The sequence below is a fragment of the Hordeum vulgare genome, chromosome 5H (genome assembly GCF_904849725.1).
Source record: "Hordeum vulgare subsp. vulgare chromosome 5H, MorexV3_pseudomolecules_assembly, whole genome shotgun sequence".
NCBI classification, from domain to species: Eukaryota; Viridiplantae; Streptophyta; class Magnoliopsida; order Poales; family Poaceae; genus Hordeum; species Hordeum vulgare.
Window position 1 is genome coordinate 511,558,472 of NC_058522.1, and position 26,675 is coordinate 511,585,146.

General features: G+C 45.2%; 1 protein-coding gene across 1 annotated transcript; it reads right to left on the reverse strand.

Moving 5' to 3' along the window:
* Positions 1-12,815: 12,815 nt before the first annotated feature.
* LOC123397885 (3-ketoacyl-CoA synthase 6-like) lies at positions 12,816-14,643 on the reverse strand. Its single transcript, XM_045092404.1, has one exon. The coding sequence runs from the start codon at positions 14,582-14,584 to the stop codon at positions 13,124-13,126; it is 1,461 nt and encodes a 486-aa protein (XP_044948339.1). The 5' UTR covers positions 14,585-14,643; the 3' UTR covers positions 12,816-13,123.
* Positions 14,644-26,675: the final 12,032 nt, after the last annotated feature.

Consider the following 26,675-nt stretch of genomic DNA (forward strand, 5'->3'; position numbering starts at 1 on the left):
CACAAAAACTTTTGTGTTCTACTCGAGAAGACATCTACGCATGAACCTAGCTCATGATGCCACTGTTGGAAGAAAATCAAAGAGAAAGAAAAAAAGGGGAGGTGGGAAAAGGGGGAAGGACTCCTCCTTCCAAACCTAGTTGGACTCGGTTTGGAAGGGGAGGGTTGCCCCCCTTGGCTCGGCCGACCCCCTTGGGAGTCCTTGGACCCCAAGGCAAGGCTCCCCCTCCTCCCCCTATATATACGGAGGTTTTAGGGCTGATTTGAGACAACTTTGCCACGGCAGCCCGACCACATATCTCCACGGTTTTACCTCTAGATCGCGTTTCTGCGGAGCTCGGGCGGAGCCCTGCTGAGATAAGATCACCACCAACCTCCGGAGCACCGTCATGCTGCCGGAGAACTCATATACCTCTCCGTCTCTCTTGCTGGATCAAGAAGGCCGAGATCATCGTCGAGCTGTACGTGTGCTGAACGCAGAGGTGCCGTCCGTTCGGTACTAGATCGAGGGACTGATCGCGGGACGGTTGGCGGGGCGGATCGAGGGACGTGAGGACGTTCCACTACATCAACCGCGTTCACTAACGCTTCTGCTGTGCGATCTACAAGGGTAAGTAGATCGAATATCCCCTCTCGTAGATGGACATCACCATGATAGGTCTTCGTGCGCGTAGGAAATTTTTTGTTTCCCATGCGACGTTCTCCAACAGTTACCTTTACTTTCAGTGCTTGCAGTTACTACCTTGCTAAAAACCGTTTATCAAAGCCTTCTGTCCTCATTGGGTTCGACACTCTTACTTATCGAAAGGACTACGATTGATCCCCTATACTTGTGGGTCATCAATGCAGTACATGAGTAGTAAGTATTTCCCTCGGTTTGAGAACCAAGGTATCAATCCAGTAGGAGAACCGCGCCAAGTCCAGAGTACCTGCGCAAACACAAAAGAGCTTGCAAACAACGCTATAGAGGGGTTGTCAATCCCTTCAAGATTGATTGCAAAGTGAGATCTGAAGGCGGAAAGTGCAACAAAGTAAAAGTGTAAGGCTGAAAATATGGTGTGAAGTAGACCCGGGGGCCATAGTGTTCACTAGAGGCTTCTCTCGAAATAGTAAATAATACGGTGGGTGAACAAATTACTGTCGAGCAATTGATAGAACCGCGCAAAGTCATGACGATATCTAAGGCAATGATCATACATATAGGCGTCACGTCCGAGACAAGTAGACCGATACTTTCTGCATCTACTACTATTACTCCACACATCGACCGCTATCCAGCATGCATCTAGTGTATTGAGTTCATGACGAACAGAGTAACGCCTTAAGCAAGATGACATGATGTAGAGGGATAAACTCAAACCAATGATGAAAACCCCATATTGTTACCCTTGATGGCAACGACACGATGCGTGCCTCGCTGCCCCTTCTATCACTGGGAGAGGTCACCGCACGGTATGAACCCAAAACCAAGCACTTCTCCCATTGCAAGAATCATAGATCAAGTTGGCCAAACAAAACCCACAACTCGAAGAGAATTACAAGGATATGAAATCATGCATATAAGAGATCAGAAGAAACTCAAATAAGATTCATAGATAATCTGATCATAAATCCACAATTCATCGGATCTCGACAAACACACTCCAAAGAAGATTACATCGGATAGATCTCCATGAAGATCATGGAGAACTTTGTACTGAAGATCCAAGAGAGAGAAGAAGCCATCTAGCTACTAGCTATGGACCCGAAGGTCTATGGTGCACTACTCACGCATCATCGGAGAGGTCATGGTGTTGATGAAGAAGCCCTCCGTATCCGAATCCCCCTCTGGTAGGGCACTAGAACGTGCCCCAGATGGTATCTTGCGGAGACAGAAGCTTGCGGCGACGGAAAAGTATTTTCGTGGATCTCTCTCTCAGTTTTGGAATTTTTCTGAATTTATAGGCGGAAGAGGTAGGGCAGACGAGCCACAGGGGCCCCACAAGCCTGCTAGGCGCGGGCCTCCCTGGCTGCGCCTAGGGGGCTTGTGGGGTCCCCTGGGGGCCCCTGCCTTCATGATGATACGTGAGTAGTTCACCACAAACCTACTGGTCCATAGCTAGTACCCATATGTCAATCTCTCTCTCTCTCTCTTGATCTTCAATACAATGATCATCGCATCTTCGCTTTGATCCATATGTTGTAATTCCTTTTGTGCGGTGCGTTTGTTGGGATTCGATGAATCATGGGTTTATGTTCAGATTAATCATGATAAATATTTGAATCTACTCTGGATACTAATATGATTCATATGTGCATGAGTTTGATAGCTTCATAATTCTCTTCGATCTATTGAAATAGTTTGGCCAACTAGATTGATATTTGTTCGACGTGGGAGGTGCATTGTAGTAGGTTCAACCTGGCGAATTTCTATATCCCAGTGACAGGAGGGGACAAGATGTATCTTTGTGTTGTTGATACTAAGGATAAAACGACGGGGTTTATTCATACTGCTTGAGTTTACTTTGTCTACATCTTGTAATTGTTCTCCATGCATTACTCCGTTTGACCTAATACTCTAGATGCATGCTGGATAGCGATTGATGAGTGGACTAATAGTAATAGGTGAAGGCACGGGTTGGCCTATTTGTTTATGGACGTGATGCCTATATACACATGATCATTGCCGTGAATATTGCATGACTATCCGATTTTTATCAATTGCCCAATAGTAATTTGTCTACCCACCATATGTTGTTTTTCATGAGAGATGCCATTAGGGAAAACTATGACCCCCAGGTCTATTCACCATATACTTATAAAACCTCCAATACCTTGCTGCCATTTACTTGTTTTCATTTATTCAATTTACAATTATCTACAATTATCTACACACCTCACTTGCTTGCAAATAACAAGATCAAGGGGATTGACAACCCTCTTGCTCTTGTTGGGTGCAAGTTGTTTGTTCTTTAGTATGCAGCCGCTGAAGACGGTTGTGGTTGATATTCCTATTGGTTCGATAAACCTTAGTTTCATAACCGAGGGAAATACTTTCCCACATTGTGCTGCTATAACCCGTTCCTCTTCACGGAAAACCAAAGGCACATCACAACTATCAAGAAGGATTTTAGCACCGTTGCCGGGGAATATCATCACCAACTACCAAGTAACTTCACACAAATTTTCATTCACTTGTTCTCCTTTGTATTTGCTAGTATATTTAGTTTGTCTCATTAAAAATATAAATACAAAAATATTTACCTTTGCTTGCTTAGCTTGTCACAGGTTTGCAACTTCGCTCTCTAGTTTCTTGTCCCGCTTGTTACTTTGCTTGCTCAGTCACCATGTCTCAAGATACTACTAAGTTGTGTGACTTCTCAAATACTAATAACAATGATTTTATTAGTACTCCTATACCACCGGCCACTAGTGCGTAGGCTTTTGATATTAATGTTGCATTGCTGAATCTTGTCATGAAAGATAAATTTTTGGGAAGTCCTAGTGAGGATCCCGCTTCACATCTTAATACCTTTGTTGAACTTTGTGATATGCAAAAGAAAAAGGATATGGTAATGATATTGTGAAATTAAAATTGTTTCCTTTTTCACTAAGAGATAGGGTAAAGATTGGTTTTCATATTTACTATGTAATAATATTGGAACATGGGATAAGTGTAAAGATGCTTTTGTTGCCAAGTATTTTCCTCCTGCTAAGATCATCTCCCTTAGAAATCAAATAATGAAATTTAAACAACGTGATAAAGAACATGTTGCACAAGCATGCGAGAGAATGAAATTGATGATAAGGAATTTCCTCACTCATGGTTTAAACTTCTATGGAGGACTAAACTTTGTGTCTAAAAATCTTCTAGATTCAGGTGCAAGTGTGTAACACCCTTTGATTCATGCTACAGTAATGCTTGTGTTTAAGCTATAGTGATCAAAGGATTAAGCTAATCCATTTTTGCTAAGCCATGTTTGATCTTGTTGGAATCATTCCCTTTTGGTTTCGTTAATGATTTTCAAAATTCAATTAAAGGTGGATTAAATAGTTTTGCAAACCTGAAAACTAAATTCAAGGATGGGTTACAAATATACCTTAAGCATTTATAAAATTGCATCCCAAATTTTTGTAAATTGTTTGGTGTCTCAAAATAATTAAAACAGATGCCAAATTAATTATTAGTTGCCCTTTTGAATTATGTAATTCTCAAATAAATTCATAGGGTCCCCACACTTTTTGTGTTTCTGCCAAATAATGCATATGAAAGCAGGGGCCAATGCCATATTTTTACAAAAGTGAATTGGTGTTGTCTTTAAATAAAACATGATCTCATTAATAAAAACAACATGTCTTTTATTAAATAAGGGAAAATGCCCCCCCATCCCCCCGGGCTTTGGCACATCACCCCCCTAGCCGGCCCAGGTGGCCCATGGCCCTTCCCCCGTCTCCCTCCTCTCGCTACAGTACGCAGGGGAAGGGATGGCTGACACAACATCTGTCTATCTTTATTTATTGTTTGTTCCCCTTCTTCTCTCCGGTAGACGTCGAAGCGGACGCTACTGCTGGGTACGAATACCCCCTTGACGACCAACCTTTTGTAGCAGAGCAACATGGAAAGCAACCCCCCTTGATCAGTCCTATATCGCTCATTCTTTCTCCCACATGCTTGCATTAGATTTTGCTACTATTGTAGGTAGCTCCTATTCTGATGCATAGCCACTTTTTTGTTAAACTGCTATTATACCTTGCTGCACATTAAATGCATAGTACGTATAGGTGGATGAGTGATCCCCATTGACCCCTTAGTCCGAGTTGCCCCTACTTTATCATCAAAGACTCAATCAACTGATCGACGGGCCACGACCCGTCATATCACTTCACACCCCCTAGTTGTACGACTCTACAGAGTTACTATCAAGTACCGAGGGGGCACCTTGTTATGTACTCATGATGTTAGATTTGTAGTGTAGTTAACCGGAGGAGGATTACGGAGGGTGAAATGGATGTATGTTTGAAATCTGCTATTTACACACGTCCACTCCAAACCGTTAGAAAAATGGTTTTTAGGGATTAGTTAAATAATTGTACTTACACCAATTGCACAATATCATAAAATTACCATAAAGTTATGATGATACTATTACAAAATGTTAATAATATTTTATCGAGATTGCAAGACGGGCACATGTTTTGAGCCTGCCAATGTGACTAGTGAAGCATGTGTTTTATGCCACTAAAAATATCGTTAGACGAGTTGTTGAATGATGTTTGTAATTGTTTTGCCACACATTTCCTCGGTCCCTCCATACTACATTAGTTGTTGCTGAAATGTATATATCTATATGTATTTTAATACTAGATACATCTGTTTGAACGACAACTAATATGTGACGAAGGGAGTATATTACATACACTTCATTAGTCTTGTGGATGGAGGGAATATTATATATCCATTTTTATGGACTATTCTTATGTCTTGCAAATACCGGTTACTCACTATAGCTGAGCAGTGCTTCGTTGTTGAAACATCCAACTTATACGCTTAAAGAGCTTCTGGGATGCCTCCAACATCTAGTTTTGTCTAAATTTCAATTCCTAGCAACTCTGCCCATTCCGGGCAATGCCACATATCGAACAGTTCCCTACGTCTTAACATCAACAACAAAACTTAAAAGATGGAAAAATACTTACGACAACCACATAAAAGGATACCAATGCTTATCAAAACCCAAAAAGGCGAGTGGCTATCTCGAAAGTCTACCATGTACTATCAAAGCAAGCAAAATCTCCTTCGGTAGAAGGTACGAATCAATAGCCTCGGTAAACTTCATTTTTCTTCTCAGTTCCAGTGCAATGCCCGACCAAGAAAGTCTTGTCCTTTCCAATTTCCCGAGCCGTGGATGGATGAAAGATACCAATGATTGTTAGAAGCCCTATGTTTCACAATAGCTTTCCATTCGCTCAGCTGAACTAGATGCTAAAATATGAGTCCAATTGAAACAACTAAGAAGACCATCCACTATAGCAACATATCAATCAAATTGGCTAAGAACTTGTCCGCCTATCAAACTCCCAATACCTTCATATTGGCACAAAATGGCGGTGGGGGTAGGACGGTGCTTTGCTTGTTGTGATAGTGAAACATATACACATTGGGGGTGAAGAGTGACATGTGGATCATTTAAAGGATAGGCGAGACGTGAATTTAAATCTTTATGGCGTCATTGATTGGTTGCAATTTGGTTTTGTTTGGCATCATCCAAGTTTTCACGATCCTTTCCCTATTATATGCTTCTTCAAGTTGGATGGCTAGTTTTTGCATATACGATTCTCATGATTGCATGCTTTTATTTTATAGGTACTATATTTGTACAATATTGAATGACCCATTGAAGAGTAGAGATGCTCAATAGACCAACTATTAAATAGTGTTTCCCCATGAGAGTTAGTCCCTTATGATTCAAAGCAACTTGAGGGTTAGCAAGATGATGATTTTACAGATGTTGCATCCATTTCAACACAAATAAATACATGATGAAATATACACAATATCAATATTTGTTTGAGGATGAATAAATTGAAGGAAAAGTATATGCACAAAGAGGAATTAATAAATCATAGGATTCAAAATTGTTGGGAACAATTGATATTTTTTGTAATGTTCATTGTCTACACAAAGCGTGCAATGAGATCTTGGTGAAAATAGTTTGGAATTATGTCTACCGTTTGCTACTCTGCTTGTGTGATTTAGCGTTGTATGGAGTGATTTGAGTTGCGTGGAAGGTTCTTTTAGCAAATTTCCTGACAGTTGGGAGTGGTACTCTTCTCCCTCAGTGTATGACTTCGATGGTGAGTAATGCGACTCGTGTTATGCGGCTGCAAGCATCATGGGAAGGGGCTCTTTGCAAAACGAATGTCGCTGCTCCTTGCTAGGTGTCTCCGTTATGGTACTTGTTAGCTGGTCGAATTCCTCACTCTATTGCTGGTTAAAGTTTTTGTTCTCCGTTTCCCATATCTTGATTGCTCATACATATTGATGTATGCCTTTGATGCCTTGTTTTGCCCGAGTTCCAACTCTAATCACTTACATCCATTTCGAGCAGTCTAGCTTCTCGAATGAACTCAATGAGATGATATCACCAACAAGAAAACTAAAAAATAGATAAAGACATAGGACAACCACAAATAATACTAATCCAGTAGAGTCAATAATCTAGTTAACACATATTACTTTTACACCAATCGTAATACGGTGTAAGTCCATGCTTTGCTTTTGGTATAGACTTCGTCCTATCTAATCTGACAACTTCAGATCCGCGTGTATTATTTGCATTTCAATGCATCTATCATGTTTTCACAAGAATTCATAATTTTTGCGGAATTTCAAATTATCCTTTCATGAAAGTTCAACTACTACTGGTGTGATGGGTTGACTTGTTACTGGAATATTATTTTTACTAGCAAACGCGCCCTTGCGTTGTAATGGGGAGTAACATTTTTTTATCTAAGCCGCTATCATTTCGACTCAATTTTGATTCGGACTCGTCATATTGATGACAAGCACCTACGACCACACTCAGGCACCACCTTTGTAGTGCCGTTTGACACTAAGGAGGCTGCGTCTATAAATTAAGTATGTCAAGGAACCCTATGTATACATGTATCACCATCGTATGCAAGAGATGAAACTCAAATTAAGATTGTACTTATTGGTTCCACTAAATGTTCATGTACTTTTTATGTTCATTAATTTGATAAGTGTATGTACATCGAATATTGCTTTTGGCTCCGAGCTCACTGGGGCCTTTAAATTCAAACTTCAAATTCAGTGAAAATATATTTATTAATATTGTATCCTAATTAAATAGAATTTCAAATATATTTTACATGTAAGACAACATCATATTCAAATTCTACATATTTTTTAATCAAATTCCATATATAACATGTTCCAATCGGAGTTACGGTTTAGAAGATATGATTATTTGAACAAAATTATTGTTTTTAATACATTGCGAGGTTATTACCCTAGATATCAAGGATGTTTGTGCAAAATTGCAAAAAACAATTTGCTATGCCTTAAATCTGTACTGGGTGTTAATTAGCATAAAATCTAGGGATTTTGCATAAACTAAAAAAAAGGTTCTTTCTCACTTAACTATGAACTACAAGTTAATTATCAAAAAAGACAAGGTTTTTTCTAAAAGAAGACGTAACGGACAATCCGAAACAATCGTTGCTTTACTAGGTAAAGATAGAGATAGAGATAGAGATATCATGATCATATATATAGGGTCCCGATATTGACCACACATGTGGCATATTAGACATCCATCCACACACTGTGTGCGGCATACCCAAGAGGCAGCCCACACGATCATGTGTGGGTGAACATTCGAACTGCCCACATATGTGGACGCATCTACTTCATGTCACACGCCCAACAGCTACTACTCATTCTCACTCCACGTGTGTGGCATACAGCATAATCATACTGTAATCATATATATAGGGTCCTGATATTCACCACACATGTGACATATTAGACATCCGCCCACACACCGTGTGTGGCATACCCAAGAGGCAGCCCACACAGTCATGTGTGGGCGAACATTCGAACTGCCCACATGTGTGGGCGTAGCTACTTCGTGTCACACGTCCAATAACTACTACTCATCCCCACCTCACGCGTGTGGCATGAAACAAAATCTACCCACACGTCCTAGCACAGGAACTTTAGTTACCTGAATGATGGCAACTTTAGATACCCGGGGATGGCAACTTTAGTTATCTGGGATGGCAACTGTAGTAATAAAACATGATAGCTTCTCTCTTTTTTGCGGGCAATTCAGAGAGATTTTATTCATGGAAAGCATTCCTAGGTCAGTCAGCCAATAAGCTCGTCACTAGAAAGCTTGGAGTATCATCAAGCCAACACTCCGTCACATTCAAATTGCAAGCACGCTTGGCACAGAGATGGGCAGGAATGTTCGTCGTCCTCATTACATGTTGAATCTCAAACAGGATAAAATCCCTAACTAGCTCTCCAATTTCATCTAAGATAGGCGCCACAATCGGACATGTGTTGTGGCAAGTGTTCCAGAGTGTAACAACCTCCAGACAATCAGTTTCCATGATCACATGGATAAAATCTCTCAACTTGGCAAATTTGACACCTTCCAGGACTGAAAGGGCCTCCATGATGAAAGGATCTGAGATACCTGGATGAGGTTTGCACCAAGCAGCAAGTTGGGACTTGTCCGTGCGAGCCACACCCCCACCTCCTTCTCGTCCTTCAGCAAAGTTCAGAGCACCATTAGTAGAAATCTTGATAATGCCTTGCTTCGGAGGTCGCCAGCCGTGCCCTGGCAACACCGCCGGTTCCGACCTTGGAAGCTCTAGGGTGGCCATCACTTCACGCATACGTCGAGATGTAGTCACTGGATCAAGAGCTTCTCCATCATGCTTCACCCGGTTCTGAGAGTGCCAGATGTCCCACATGATAGTGATAATAATAGCCCTATCCTTGTCGGTAATCTATTGATCACACAAGATATCCCTAGCCCAAGTGGCATGGTTTAGCCGTGGAAGAGAAATCTGAAACCAAGCCCTCGTTGCAGTCCAGAAACCGACTGCATGGGAATAATGGATCAAAGCATGATTCAGATCTGCCCCAGTCGCACAACATACTTTACATCTACCGATCTCCACAATGTGTTGCCTCTTGAGTGTAGATTCGTCCGGGAGGATCCCTCGAAGAACTCTCCACTAGAAGACACGCACTTTTGGGACGACATTGAGCTTCCACGCAGCATTCCACATCTGTTTTTCTGTAGCTGAAGTTTCGGTAGCCGTCCCTTCCTCGAGAGCAGCACGCTCTCTTAGAGTCATAAGAACACGGTACGCCGATTTAACAGTGTAGACGCATGTTCGCTTAAAGGCCCAAGCTAGGGAGTCATTCCCACCGTTCATGCTAAGAGGAATATTCAGGATCGCCTGCGCATATGTAGCATTGAACATATCATGAACCAATTGTTCATTCCATCTGCCAACCTCTGATCGATCAAATCCACAACAATATTCACATTCGAACTAGCTAGTCGTACTATCGGTTGCATGGTTGTAGTACCTCGGATCCATTTGTCATTCCAAACTGAGATGGAGTTGCCATCACCGACGCGTTTGATCAGCCCCGCCTCCAGTGCCTTCCTTCCCGTGATGATGGCCCTCCACGTAGCCGAAGCTGATTGTGGGCAAGTAGCTTGCGTGAAGTTTGTATCAGGGAAGTACCTGCCCTTCAACACTCTTGCACATAAGGAGTCCGGTTTTGTCAGAAAACGTCATCTATGTTTCCCAAGGAGTGCGAGGTTGAAAAGATGCATATCTCGGAAGCCTAGACCGCCCTTGCACTTTGGTGTTGCAAGGTCTTGCCACGAGACCCAGTGCATAGATTTCTTATCAAGAGAACTGCTCCAAAAATATTTAGCCATAGGAGAAGTGAGACTATTGCATACCTTCTTAGTAAATAAAAACATACCCATCGGATAGGTCAGAATTGCTTGCACAACAGATTTCAGCAAGGCTTCTCTTCCCGCGCAAGGAGTCTCTCGGACCACCCTTGTATCTTGCTTCTAGCCTTCTCACTTAGATATTCAAAAGTGACACTCTGTTTTGGTTAACTATACTTGCCATGTCTAATTAACGGTAGTTATCGCGTGTAATAAAATCATAGTTGCCATGCGTGGTTAACTACTTGCCACATGTGATCAAACAATAGTTGTCATGTGTGATTAACTAGTTGTCACGTTTGGTCCAACCATAATTGTCATGTATGGTTAACCATAGTTGCTATGTGTGATTACCTAGTTGCCATATACGCGAAACTTTAGTTGTTATCTGATATGTCTCCAACGTATCTATAATTTATGAAGTATTCATGCATGTTTACAACAATTCTATATAATTTTGGTATGATTTTATTAGAACAAACCCGGATTGACGATGTTTTTAGCAGAACTACTGTGGTGTTGTTTTTGTGCAGAAATAAAAGTTCTCGGAATGGGTTGAAAATTTAAGGAGAATATTTTTGAAAAATATAAAAAATACTGGAGCAAAGAGATGGGCCAGAAAGTGGATGAGGAGGCCACAAGCCTGCTAGGCGCGCCCCCTAGGCCGCGCCCCTATGGCTTGTGACCTCCTAGGGAACCTTCCTGACGTGATTCCAACGCCAAATATTCCTATAAATACAAAAACCTACGAAATTAAACCTAGATCGGTTGTTCCGCCGCCGCAAGCCTCCAGAGCCACGAAAGATCAATCTTGGCCCTCTCCGGCACCCTGCCGGAGGGGGTCATCTTCACCGGAGACCATCTTCATCATACCAGTTGTCTCCACCATTGCCATGGAGGCCAAGGACCAGAGGGAGAACCTCTCCCCACTCAGGGGAGAGGCCATGAAGGAGGAAGCACAAGGGAGAGAACCTCTCTCTCTCTCTCTCTCTCTCTCTCTCTCTCTCTCTCTCTCTCTTCTCTCTCTTTCGGTGGCGCCGGAGTGCCATCGGGGGAACCATCGCCGCGGTGATCGTCTTCATCAACATCACCATCTTCATCACCATCCTCATCTTGTTTCAGCGGTCCACTCTCCCGCACCTCGATGTAATCCCCTACTTGAACATGGTGCTTTGTGCCACATATTATGATCCAATGATGTGTTGCCATCGTATGATGTTTTGAGTAGATTTCTTTTGTCCTTTGGGTTGATTGATGATCTAGATTGGTGTGAGTTGTATATTTATTTTGGTGTTGTCCTATGGTGCCTTCCGTGCCGTGCACACGTGAAGGATTCCCTCTATAGGGTGTTGCAATACGTTCATGATTCGCTTATAGTGCGTTGCTTGAGTGACATAAGCATGAACCCGAGTAAGCGGGTTGTTGCGTATGTGATAAAGGGGAGTTGATGCTTTAATGCTATGGTTGGGTTTTACCTTAATGATCTTTAGTAGCCGCAGATACTTTCTAGAGTTCCAATCATAAGTGCATATGATCCAAGTAGAGAAAATATGTTAGCTTATGCCTCTCCCTCATATAAAATTTCAATAATGATTACCGATCTTTTTAACGATTGCCTAGGACAATTCCGCACACCGACCCGCCATTATTCCACACTCACTATTTGCAATATATTGTAATATATTCTAACTTTATGATAGCAGCACCTATTTTTATATTCTAGTTCTCCGTTATCATGCAAAGCTATTCTGTTCATACCTACAACGTAGTTTTATTTCACGTTTCTAGTTGGAAGCAAACGTTCGGCGTACTTAGAGTTGTATCGGTGGCAGATAGGATTTGAGAGAATATTGATCTTACATTTAGTTCCTTGTGGGTTCGACACTCCATACTAATCACTTCCACCTTTGGAAATTGCTACGATGATTCCTTGCACTTGAGAATTATCACTATCTAGCACCATACGAGCGTCGTGTGGACGAAGATCATTTCACACACATGTGCGCGGATTGGATGGTGACTGTGTGGGCTGAAACTGATTCGCCCACACGGCGTAACTGGCAACCGCGCAATGGCAAGCGTTGTAACACCCACGCAACACGCCATGTCTACATATGACACTGAAATTTCAACAAATTCTTTTAAGATTCGTACTAAAACGCAACAGATGAAGATCAATGCGTATAGGCAAAATACAGATATGCCACACGTATGAACGTTATCATTTTATAATATATATGATATTTCCTCTGTCTTATAATATAAGAACGTTTTTAACACTAGTGTAGTGTTAAACTTTTTTATATTATGGGACCGAGGAAGCAGTAGATTTTTTTATAGGACGACCCTGGCTCAAGGGTTTCAATACGTACATACATATGGTAGTACATGTATGCATAGTATAGAGAGAGCATATACTTCAGGAAGTATGTACTCCCTCTGTTCTTAAATATAAGACCTTTTAGAAATTATACTATAAATTATATATAAATGTACATATACATATTTTAGAGTATATAGATCACTCATTTTGCTCCGTATGTAGTCTCCTTATATTTTGGAACGGAGGGAGTAGGACACTGGATGCCCTTGTAAGCATGCATGCATGCAGCATCACAGGCGTGTCTCCTCCTAGGCGAGAACCGGCAGGTGCACCGGGTAGCGTTTGATGGAGTCAGCCCACGGCCCCCCATCATCGTTGCCGGCGGCGCTCCCTGTTTTGATGCACACCCACGCGACGCTGTTGCACTCGAATCCGGCGCCGAACGAGACCATCCACACCCTGTCACCCTTCTTCATACGGCCCTTGGCCTCCGTGTACGCCAGCTCGTACAGCACCGAGCTGCTGGACGTGTTGCCGAACCTGTGCAGCGTCATGCGCGACGCCTCAACGTCGTCGTCGGTGAGCCCGAGCCCGTCCTGAGCCTCGTTGATCACGCCGCGGCCGCCCGCGTGGATGCAGAAGTGCTGGAACGCCGTGCGGAAGTCCGGCCTGCAGAGCCTCGCCTCGGCACGTCGGCCGAGCAGGAGGAGGAGCTTACGCTTGAGCATGGGCAGCGCCACGCGGACCTGCTCGGAGGATGGCAGGACGAGCGGGGCGAAGGCGGCGACGTTGTCCCTCAGCGCGCGTCCGGCGGTGGCCGGGAGATTCCTGGAGAGGCGGATGGCGGTGTTCCCCTTGTCGTCCTCGTCCATGTACACGCACCGGTAGTCGGCGTCCCGTGCGGAGGTGACGGTGCGTACCACGGGGCCGAGCCGGAAACGCGCGCCCTCCGGCGAATTGGAGAGGATGGTGGCGGCGGCACCCATGCGGAAGAGGCAGTTGGGCAGGAGCATGGAGGGGTCCGTGCCCGTGTAGTAGGTCGACGACAGGATCTCCGTGGAGACGATGAGAGCGCGCGTTCCAGGCGGCGCCACCCGGAGGATGTTGCCGACGAGGCCCACCGACACGAGCGCGGCGCTGCACCCCATCCCGGACAGGTTGAAGGTCCGGACGTCGGGGCGGAGCTTGTACCTGTTGACAACCATGTCGGCGAACGATGGTGTCGGCGCCAGGACGCTGCAGTTTAGGACGAGCACGTCCACGTCCGCAGGCTTGAGGAAGCTCGTGGTCTTGGCGAACGCCTCGTCGATGGCGGAGAAGATGACCAACTCGGCCTCCTCGCGTGCCGCCTCGAGGCTCTGGTCCGGGGGTATGTAGTGGTACGCCAACGGCACGCAGGTCTCCGCGCCGAGCCCTGACCTCTCCATCAGCCGCATCATGAAGTTGATGCTCTGCTGGTCGAACAGCTCCGGCATGAGCTGGGCGTGCTCGCGGCACGTCGCCACGGGCGCGCGGTAGCAGGGTCTGGGCCGGAAGCAGCCGTACTCCACCAGGTAAACCTCCTTTGGCCTGCACATGTGCCTCAATTTAGCTGCTATGATGCTGGCCGCGGCGACGACTACATAGAACGGCGGCAAGGAGCGCAGCCCGCCGGCGGTGAGCTCGCCCGATGCTGCTAGAAATAAAGCAGCAGCAGCTACGGCCACCCCGAGCAGTACGGGAACGAAGCTACTCAAGACAAAACTTGCATGGGGGTAGGATTCCTGCATAATAACTACTGTAGTGTATATGCACAGTGTCTGCTACTACTGAATTATGAATGAATGACTCAAACTCGCGTAGGGATTTATATAGGAAGTGACTTGGGCGCGACTCATTATCGCTGTGGATCCATCCATTGGGCATGAACTATCGAACTGGATCGTACCGACATGCAATTTACTACCTTGACTACCATTATAGGCCTCTACCATTTCCGCAACTACCATACTGTAGGATCACAGAGTTTTGGGGGCAAACTATTTTTTAAAGGAGTGTCTAGATGAGATATACTTTTATCTCATTCATATTTTTTATTGTCCCTACATCATTAATATGAGCTGTCATTGGTAGCAACTAGCTGGCGAGCGCTTCCTCGGAAGCATTCCAGCAATCACTCTCGCGCGCCGTCACTTGACGCGTTCTCAGCCGCCGAACGTGTTGCGCTCTCAGCGTTTTCTTCGGATTTTTTTATTTTTTCGCACGCGTTTTCCTCTTTTTGCAATGATTTTTTCTAATTTTTTTAGTGTTATGGTTTTTCACCTGTCTTTCGTAACATTTGAACGAAAAAAATCAAACTTTTTCGTGAAAAAACACGTTTTTCTTTTTTGTTTTATGCAAAAAACTCGTTTTCTGTTTTTTTTTGCGAGAGTCACGTTTTCTGCTTCAGCAAGAGGCGTGGTTTTGCCTTCGCAAGAGGCACGCCCGTGCCTCTTGGAAAGGGAAAAAACCGCGTTTTTTATTTTTTTACGAGAGGCACGGGTTTGATTTTACGAAAGGCATCGTTTTGCCTTCGCGAGAGGCTTGCCCGTGCCTTTCGAAAAGGAAAAAAAATGTGTTTTCTGTTTTTTTTACGACAGGCACGGTTTTGCTTCCGCGAATCTCCCGAAAGGAAAAAGCGCGTTCTCTGTTTTTTTTGCGAGAGGCACGGTTTTTGCTTCTGCGAAAGGCATGGTTGTGCCTTTGCGAGAGGCACGCCCGTGCCTCTTCCGAAAAGGGGGAAAAAGACGTTTTCTGCTCTCTTTTTTCGCGAGAGGCATGGTTTTGCTTCCGCGAAAGGCACGGTTTTGCCTTCGCGAGAGGCACGACCCGTGCCTCTCGGAAAGGGGAAAACACGTTTTTTTTCTATCACGTGAGGCACGTTTTTTTCGTCCGATTTTTTTCATGAATTTTTTTCATCAAAACCTATCAACATGAGATCTAGTTTTGAAGATCTCAACGCGAGAAAGCCAACGGTGAAACGGTTTGAGATTTGAAAGCACGGTTTAGGAGATAAAACATTTTGAAAATACGGATCTACGAAAAAAGGGAAAACTCTCAGGTTGCGACAAGTGGCACGCATGCAGTGCGCCACTTGTCGCAACCGGTGAAGGTGTGAGTTATCGTTGGAATGTGTATTCGCAAACTAGTGATTTCGGCTGTCATTGTTTTCCCCTTATGCTATTTTCTCTTTTTGTTATTTAAGCTGGGCCAGGCTTGTTTTGTACTACGTGTCTTGTTTTGTTTTTTTAACATTTGCATGGCCTAAGTATTTCAAAAAAAAGGTAGAAGTGTTGGAAATCCATCTTTGACGCTCTCTGCATCGCCGTGTCGTGGCTTCGTACAGGGGCACCTAGCTAGCGTTTGGTAATGGGCCGGTCCATTTACATGCCAACACTTTCGGTTTTGGAAACCTTCTAGGGCTTTTCAGCCGTTTTTTTCGGTTTTGCAAAGTTTCTAAAAGATTCCCTGAATCGTTTTTTATTCTGTTTCTGTTTTAAAAATGCTTTGGATTTTCAAAAATGTTCCAAAATTTGAAAAAATGTTTTGGAATTTGATAAAATGTTTCGGAATTCGAAAAATGTTCTGAAATTTAAAAATGTTCAGGAATTTTTAAAATTGTTCCGGAATTCGAAAAAATGTTTCGGAATTTAAAAAATATTCCGAAATTTGAAAAAATATTCCAGAAATTAAAAAAATGTTCTGATATTTTTATTAAAATGTTTCAAAAGAAATGTTCCGAAATTTGGGAAAAGGTTCAAAAATATAAAAAATGTGGCGGAATTTTTAAAAAATGTTCCAGACTTTGGAAAAATGTTTCGAAAATTTTAAAATGTTCCGAAAATTTTGAAATGTTTATGGATTTCTAAAAAAATTCCGGACTTGAAATTATTTCCTGGAAATTTAAAATTGTTCTGAAATATGAAAAATTGTTTCGGAATTTTAAAAAAATACTCTGTTATTTTTCTGAAATGTTTCAAATTTTTCAACTACTGGCCGGTAGCTTTTTTTGTGGTGTCTAGATTCTCTACTGGCCGCTAACTTGGGCCGGCCCAGTCGGGCCGACCTCTGTGCGTCCGCTCGGTAGTTGCCGCAATGAGCGGCGCATAGGAGGTCCCGGAAGTGTTTACAGGTAAATCTTGTGCGAATGTCAAGTAGGATATACAATGCATCATGTTCACTACTGCTTGTGTCTTTTTCTTTTCTTTTTTAACGGATCATGTCCTTTTAATACCATATATACTACTCCCTCCATCCTAGAATAAGTGACTCAAAAATAACTCTACTTTATACTAAAGTTAATATAAAATTAAACTATTTTTAAGACATTTATTTTAAGACAAAGGGAGTAGATAACATGGGGATGTGTGTCTTGTACTCGTACTCGTACATATAAGTAGAATATAAATTGGATGAGCGATCCCGTCTCAAATGGTTGTTCTTGCAATCAAACATGGCGTGCGTCGTGTGTGGTTGCACGAAAGGTGAGTTAGTAGAAAAAAATTTATTTTGTAAAGAAAGAAATTGTGTCGAACATGTTGCACAATTGTTGTGACCACTGAAATTTTGCATGTATGCGTCACGTGCAACTTAAGCACATGTGAATACTGGAAAAAATGTAAAAGAAAATTAAAACGAGCATATGCACCAACTTTGCCATGAGAAAAAAGAAGCAAACATGTAATTAGCCTATCTATAGTTGTAGTCGCTTTGTGCACATGCAGTTGCAGCCAGGTTACAACGCTTGAAGTTGCATGGCGTGACAACCCCCTTCAAACTGTTATTGCAGTTAATATGAGCTCGTGTAGTTGCATTGGGGTTATAAATTTGGTAGCTGCATGTATAGTGATGAACATGCAGCTGACCCTGACAACTCACCCGACCCCAGTTGCAATCACATGCATGCCCCTGCGGTTGCAGTTGAATTACAACGCTTGCAACTAGCCCCGACAACTCCCCTCTCGACTCCATTACAGTCGCTTTGTGCACATGCAGTTGCAGCCGGGTTATATTGCATGTAGTAGCATCTCTAATAGTGGACAGGCAACTGGCCAAACAACTCCCCTCTCGACCCACTTGAAGTCGTTTTTGTGCCCGATATATTGAAGTCCGGTTACAATGCTTGCACTTGCATGTCTAATGGTAGACATGCAATTAGCCCCAACAATTCCCCTCACGACCGAGTTTGTTGTGTACAAGTGCAGGCGGCCAGGTTATAATGGTTGCAATTACATGTCTAGTGATTGACATGCAGCTGACTCGGCAACTCCCCTTTGAGAGCCGATTACAATCGCTTTTGTGTCCGTGAAATTGTAATCGGATCACAATACTTGCAATTGCATGCATAGTGATGGACATGCAACTAGACTGAGAACTCTCTTGCTGACCCTAATTGAAGCCGCTTTGTGCCCCGATGCACTTGCACTCGGGTTAAAACGTTTGCGGTTGCATGTCTAATGATAGACATGCAACTGACCCAACAACCACCTACCTGATTTGAGTTGAGCCAATTTTGTGTTCCGTGAAATTATAGATGGATTAGAACGCTCGCAATTTCATGTCTAATATAGACAAGCAACTGATACACTGAGTAATTATTTGTATAATAATAATATAAAACGAAACATATGTGTTACTCACACAAAACAATAGAAACAACACAAATATTTGTCTGGCCACCTCAAAAACATATGCCACTAAAAAGAAATATCGACAAGCCAGAGGTTTTGGCGTTTGATTAGTGTAAAAAGAAAGCGAGAAGATGACAAGCATCTGAAAAAAAAACATGCTGTGATGGACGTCTGCCTGACAAATTTATGGGCTGAAATACACGAATCACAACGTACTTAATCCGACGACAACAAAGTGTTTACATATAAGAATAAAACTAAAAGAGAAAATATAACATAAAGCATAGTAATAATAATAAAGACAAAATAAAATTATAAGTAGATGAAAAATAAATCATATGATAATAACAACAGAAAAATGACCTGCAAAAAAATAATCAAGGAAGAATGGGGGGCCACATTGCCTATTAACATGCATTCCATGGCTAGGACGTGATGTCAAAAGGCCAATGAAGACAACGAAGAAAGAAGAAAAGAAAACTTGAATGATATAGCTGCTAGCTAAGTGTGTTGGTGCATGCGGCTGGAAACAAAAGGACGTCAAACGAAATAAGTAATGTGCCCGTGTCGTACCTCACCTCTCATTCGTAAAAAAACAACATAGACGCCCAGTCACGAATCAGGCTCTGTTTCTGAGCATTTGTACATCTATTGGACCAAATGATCAAGTCATCGTGTGAACACCCTGAGTTTCGTACCTGGAGGCCTTGCCATTTCGTCTTTTCCAGAGGTTCCAGAGTTCTTTATTACTTCTTTGACATTGAGGTTGTTGAGCAACCTGACGGCTTCTTTCTTCATCAACTGAAGTATGTGCATGAGATGCTTGAGCGCAATGGTATGCTCTACTGTCATTCTATCGCTACTCATATTGACACGAAGGTCAAGGTTTCTGCTCTGGAGGGTTCACTGGCGTCGAATGCTCCATCTTTTGTACTCTTCAGTATGTGACACTAACCAGACCAGACTTACAGTAAGCTGTGCAGCAGGTGTGCCTCCATATGCACGCTTCTCGTGCTTCCCACTGGACGCCCGCAAAACGGATTCTCCGGTATATTCTTGGCATGATGTCCCTCGGATTCACACTCTCGGCGTCTCCCTCTTTGGATCTGGTGGCTTATTCTGATGCTAATTGAGCTGGCTGTCCTGACACACGACGCTCCACGTCCGACTACTTGGTCCTTCACTTGTCTCGTGGTCGTCCAAACGACAACCAACCATTTCATGCTCAAGCGCGGAGGCTGAGTACCGAGCAGTGGCTAACACAGTTGCCGAGTGTTCCTGGCTTCGACAGCTTCTACAGGAGGTGCATCACGGTGTCACCAAGGCCACGGTTGTCTACTGTGACAACGTCTCTGCGGTGTATCTTTCAGCCAACCCCGTTCATCATCGTCGGACGAAGCACATCGAGCTTGATATCCACTTTGTGCGCGAACAGGTCGCCCTTGGTCACATCCGGGTTCTTCATGTTCCGACAGCACAACATTTCGCCGATGTGATGACTAAGGTACTGCCTACTTCCACCTTCGAGGAGTTTTGTTCCGGTCTCTATGTATTTGTTGACGCTTCGACTGCGGGCCGCGCGCGCGGGGGGGGGGGGGGGGGGTGTTGAATATATACTTGTGCATGTATATTGTGTCACTGCGCCCACCTCCTAGTTCCTTATATAGTTAAGGTAGAGACTCATCTTGTACCTATATATACGTGCCTTTTTGAAGTTGTGTTGAATATTGTGTACAAGGTAGGTTAGAGTTAGACTTGTAGTTGTATTGTCTTTAGATAGGATATGAAGTCGTGCCCAAGCAGGACACTTGTATCCTAAGCCTTTCATATATAGCGGGGGTAAACACACGATGTGGCCTATGCCAACATAATAGCACAGGGGTGCAGGGGGAGCCGGCGGCCAGGGCGGCCAGGGTGCGTTATTGTGACGGTGTCATGGGGAGGAGCGCCCATAGTCATTGCCCCGGGGATGTATCCATATCGATGAACCTCGTTAACAAATCTTGATGACGTGCTCGTGTGATTGCTTGGTCCTTGGATGATTGACGGTGTGCCTCGAATTTATTCTAACAAGTGATATCATGAGCTAGGTTGTTCGGAGGTTGTGGATTGTTGATCTAGAGGAGAACATGAAGCTGTCGACGAAACCTGGTGACGTGCAAGGACTCGACCGGGATTGGCGGCGTGTGGTCCAGTTTGCTAGAAGCGGAAGGATTTGCGATGGTGTGCGTCGTGTTTGCAAAAAAAAGTGATCAGGAGCAACAGGCGGCTGGTAGGATTGCATGCACGCGGAATAACGCAGGTCGGGCAAGGCCCTGGGCCCCTGGCGCTGTAGCGCAGGGGCGCAAAGGCCGAAGCGGGAGCAGGCTGCACTAAGCCGGCTGGAGGTACGAGGGGCTGCTGGTGGCTGGTGCTTTGCATGCACGCGAGGCTACTCAACAGCAACATGCACGAGATTTGTTTTGGAAACAAAAGGAGGACCTAGTCCTCGTACGACACGGAGTGGCAGCAGCAGATTCGATCGGTGGAGAAAAGTCTTTGATATGCATCCATTGGAAAGCAGAAGGTCGTGGCAAGGCAAAGCTAGCATTGGAAGTTTTTTGTGCAAGGGAGCCACCATGTGAAGGCCAAATATTTTATTTCTTTCCGTTTTGCTAGTAGTACACGGAGGTTTTGTCGTGTACTCGGGGCATTGTGTGGAACGCTCAGTTAATTTTTCGTAGGGTCAGCTGTACAAAGAACCATGACGCCAATGGGTATCAAGTTTGAGGTTGAGAAGTTCGATGGTACTGAAAACCTTGGGTTATGGCAGATATGGGTGAAAGATTTTAGGCACAAAAAAGATGCTTGAAGGCGTTGCGGGAAGTCATGCCGGCTAAGATGGAATTATCATGTGATGGATGAGAATTCACAGAAGATGATTTGCGAGCCTAGAGTGTGTCGTGCAGTCGGACGATTTCGGCTGGGTCGGACTGGACAGTATGACGGATCGACGCGAGTCGGTTGGTATAGAAGACGGTGGTAGGATCGGCGACGACAACACATGAGCGTGATGCTGATGGTGACCGACTTCTGGGCGTGGAAACACGCGGGACAAGCTCTAGGGCTTGTGTGGCTTCGACAAGACTATGACGCAGGGTTGATTCAAGATGGTGCACATGTGAGCTTGAAGTCGTCGGGGCGCAAGGGGTGGACTTATGATCTACCATGGAATCATGTTGAAGGTGGAGCTGGAGTCTGAAGGACTTCACTCGATCGGGAAAAAGCGAGTGACACGTGGTTCGAACTGGAGCTCGGTGGTCTGATGGAAATGTGATACTCGTCATCGGCCGGTGATGATCGGTGGTACTCTGCAGTGGGGGTTGAGTGGTGTGGGTTCGCGACCCTTGAGACTCGAACGGAACAGCGGAAGCTCGACGTGGTAATAGCGTCGAGGCGTGCGGTACGCACGAAGCATGAAGACGGGTGAGGGCTCTGGTGGTCATACATGTGGTGAGACAAACTACGAATTTGACTCGAGATGACTACAAGCAATGGAGAAATTCTTTCAAGTTTCACACAGGCGGTCAAGGAAGAGCGATGATGTTGAGTTCAGGTAACTCTTATGTGCGACACCCAATATGAGTTGTTCACTTTCACGCAGGTTAGTGATCGGTGTGTGATGGTGTTTGATACTCTGGAAGTTGGGAGCGCAACTAGAGTAATGTGGAGCTTAATTTCGTTCCAGCGTTGACTATGGTCAGAAAAAGAAGGAACTACAAGTTGCAGGTGGAGTCACATGGAGTCTTTGGAGTAGCAGCGGTGCTCATGGAATAAGCTCAAGTCCGATGTACATGGAAGTTTGACGCACGGACGAATTCAAGGTGGTGGAGAATATTCGTCAAGGTGGAGTTGTGTCGAATATTGTGTACAAGGTAGGTTACAGTTGGACTTGTAGTTGTATTGTGTTTAGATAGGATATGGAGTCGTGTTCAAGCAGGACACTTGTATCCTAGGCCTCTCATATATAGCGGGGGGTAAACACACGATGTAGCCTATGCCAACATAATAGCACAAGCGTGCAGGAGGAGCCGGCGGCGTGTGCCGGCGTCCAGGGCGGCCAGGTTGCGGTATTGTGACGGTGTCACGGGGAGGAGCTCCCGTAGTCAATGCCCCGAGGATGTAGCCATATCGATGAACCTCGTTAACAAATCTTGATGTCGTGCTCGTGTGATTGCTTGATCCTTGGATGATTGACGGTATGCCTTGAATTTATTTTAACATGCATAGTACATTCAATTAATATTGAGTGTTGCATAACCTAAATCTAATTCTCGACCGGACCTGCTTTAGGCCCGTACGTATGTTCAGCCTGATGGCCAAACCTTGGCCCTCCTGGCCAAATTTGACATCAACAGATGGCGCCACTTCCTGGTCCTCCTGACCAGAAGTAGCGCCCAAAGTCGCCGTGGAAGTAGCCCCAACAACACGGCCCTCCTGGCCGAGCTTGTGATAGGCCTGAACTGTCCCCGAATTGGGAACAACGATGCGATTGTTAGAGACCTGAAGGCCACTCACAGCCTTGGCCACTTTGACGACGGCTCCCTCCATGCTCCGTGGAGGTGTTGTTGTCGAAGCCACCAATTAGAAGCTTGACATTTCGAGGGAGCACCCCCAAAGATGAGGGCTCTCCTATTTGAGCTTTGTCCCTTCCCGTAGGCATCTACACTGAGGTTCTTTGGGTACATAATAGTTCTTGTCTCTCTAGGTATGCTACAAAAGCGTTCAGATGTATGCCCTACTAGACCACAACACTCACAATATACACTTCTTCTTCGGTACAACCCCCTAAACACAAGGACGACTGAGATTAAACGATACCCCTTCGTAACAAAAGGCAGAATGGTCTTTTCCACTCGTCCCGACGTACGCGCGTCAGCCCGACGGGCGCCAGCTGACGAACCGGCGACGTACACGAGCCCCGGAATACGCGTTGTATCCGCGTCCACACGTTGCGACGTGGCGTCTTCACGTCGGTCTGGCCGCGGTCAATCCGTCGGTTCCCAAGACCGCGTCATTAATCCCGCGCCGCATCGTCAGTTCGGTCGGTTCCCGACGCCGCCGCCATTAATCCCGCGCTGTGTCGCCAGTTCGCGCCGGTTCCCGAAGCCGCCGCCATTAACCACCACGTCAGCGCCCCCGTCGCCAGCTCGTCTCGTCGGTTCCGAAGACGCCATTAATCGCTGCGTCAGCGCCCCGTCGTCCGATGCCGCCATTAGCCCGTTGGTTCGCCGGCTCCCGAGGCGACGCCATTAATGACGGCCCCGTCGTCAGAGCCTAGTCGCGTCGGTTTCTGACGCCGTCGCCGCTGGCCCGCTGGTTCGACGGCTCCCGAGGCGACGCGCATTCACTCCGGGGAGTTACGCCGGCCAGCTGCCCCGTCGCCTCCCCTCCCGTCGCGGCGTTATATATACCCGTCGTCCCGCGGCTCGTCGGCACACCCGCCGCTCCCCTGCTCTTCTTCTCTCCCCCGCTCTTTGACGTCCCGCCGCTGGTCCCGACGTTCTCTTCCTCCCTCCCCCGTTCTCCGTCGTCCCGGCGATGGATCACGCCGGCGGCAACAGCTCCGACGGCGGCGGCGCGTCGGAGAGCAACTGGCCCCAGAGCCTCGACAAGCCTCTGACGCAGGAGGTCTACGACTTCGGCCTCCTCGTCCCGCCGGGGTGCCGCCTTGCAAAACCGTGGAGGATTTGCAAGGACGGCTATCCGACGTTGGACAACACCGCGACGTCGGAGCAACTCCGGGTCCATCCCGGCGGCCGGCACGCCTATTGGGACGGCAAGAACTACAACGACGTCATCAGGCGTTACCGGAAGGTGGCGCCGGCGGCATCCCGCGTCGCCGTCGGGCGGCGACCCCCCACCCACCTCCGGCGGCCCCGGTGGTGGCCCTGGCTGTCCCGCCGGAGTACGAAGTGCCGCCGGAGCAGTTCGTCCTCCGCGAGGACGGCGACCCCGAAGACTCGCCGGGGCTACGTACTCGTCGCCATGCGTGCGGCTTAGGCGACGACGGCGGCGGCGAGGGAAGAGGCGAAGATCGCGGCGGCGATCCAGGCGACGGCGGCAGCGGCGACAGTGGGGGCAAACCCGCCACCCATCGGCGATGACGACGACGTCGACTGGGACACCCTCGCCAACAGCTCCGACGACGACGGCGCGGTGGACGGGCCCGCCGTCGTCTACCTGGACTCCGATTAGATTAGCATTTATTAGAATTTAGTAATGTTTAATTAAATTTTATTTTTAGTTTTTTAATTATGTTCGAATGTAATCGGGCACCATGAAATTTTATCTAAGTTTATTATGAATCTAAATTCAGTGTTTACATTGTTACTATTATTATTATTTATTTGAAATATTTAAATTGTTTACATTAGTTAACTAAATATTTAAATTTTATCTAATATATAAATTTTACAAAAATGAAAAAAAACTAAAAATAAATAACTTATAATTTTTCTTAAACGATATAAACATTCATGAAATTATATTAAGACATAAAAAATTTCTTAAACGATACAAACATTCATGAAATTATATTAAATAATTTTTCTTAAATAATATATGAATAACTTATAATTTTTCTTAAACGATATAAAAACGTAAAATATTTGCCCAACTTTTGCCGGCACCGGAGAATGGACATGCAATGATTCCACGCAAAACTTCGATGAAATCGAACACCAAACGCACGTTGCGTCACGTCCGGCATCTCTTTTTGCCGGTTTTTGAATTAAAATTCATAAAAAAAGCACGGATTGTCAGAAAATTTTAAAATTTGACGTGCCGCCTTGTGAAGTTCATCATGAGGCGTGGAAAAAATGAAAATGTTTCATTAAGGGATTTGCAAGATGGCGTTGTAGCACCCCTTCCGTCCATACCGACACCCATGGGTTGCGCATGAAGTACATGCATGCATTCATGAAATTCACCCAACTTTTGCCGGCACCTGAGAATGCACATACAATGATGCCACGCAAAATTTCGACGAAATCGGAGACCAAACGAACGTTGCGTCACGTCCGGCATCTGTTTTTGCCGGTTTTTGAATGGAAATTCATAAAAAAAGCACGGATTGGTGGAAAATTCTAAAATTTGACGCGCCGGCTTGTGAAGTTCAGCGTGAAGCGTGGAAAAAAAATGAAAAAATTTCATGAAGGGGGGTTGCAAGATGGTGTTGTAGCACCCCTTCCATCCATATCGACACCCATGGGTTGCACATGAAGTACATGGATGCATTCATGAAATTCACCCAACTTTTGCCGGCACCTGAGAATGCACATGCAATGATGCCACGCAAAATTTCGATGAAATCGGAGACCAAACGCACGTTGCGTCACGTCCGGCATCTGTTTTTGCCGGTTTTTGAATAGAAATTCATAAAAAAGCACGGATTGTCAGAAAATTCTAAAATTTGACGTGCCGTCTTGTGAAGTTCATCGTGAAGCGTGAAAAAAAAATGAATTTTTTTCATGAAGGCGAGTTGCAAGATGGCGTTGTAGCACCCCTTCCGTCCATACCGACACCCATGGGTTGCACATGAAGTACATGGATGCATTCATGAAATTCACCCAACTTTTTCCGGCACCTGAGAATGCACATGCAATGATGCCACACAAAAATTCGACGAAATCAGAGACCAAACGCACGTTTCGTCACGTCCGGCATCTGTTTTTGCCAGTTTTTAAATGGAAAATTCTAAAATTTGACGTGCCGCCTTGTGAAGTTCATCGTGAAGCGTGGAAAAAATGAAAAAATTTCATGAAGGGGACTTGCAAATTCATATTGAAAGATTTCATGTAGGAGACTTGCAAATATTCATATGGAAAAAAATGAAAAAAAAACACCCGACGTCGTCATATTGTTTTCCCACGACGGCGGGATTAGCGACGTTGCATACCCTAGCCACATCGACGTGATCTCGCCATCGCCGCGACCCCACCGCCTCGCTCTGCACCCGACGTGATCTCGCCACCCCCTCTCCCCCGACGCCTAGCCGTACGCCGACGTGATCTCGCCGCCCTCCATCCCTCCCGACGCCGCGCCATCACAACTCCGTCACCGTGGCCGTCACCGTCTGTCGTGGGTATAAGCCTGACAGTAGATGAGTAGGGTACGAAAGGAATGGGCAGAGCCTTAGCTACGACGAGGTTGTTTGAGTTCAGGCACGTCT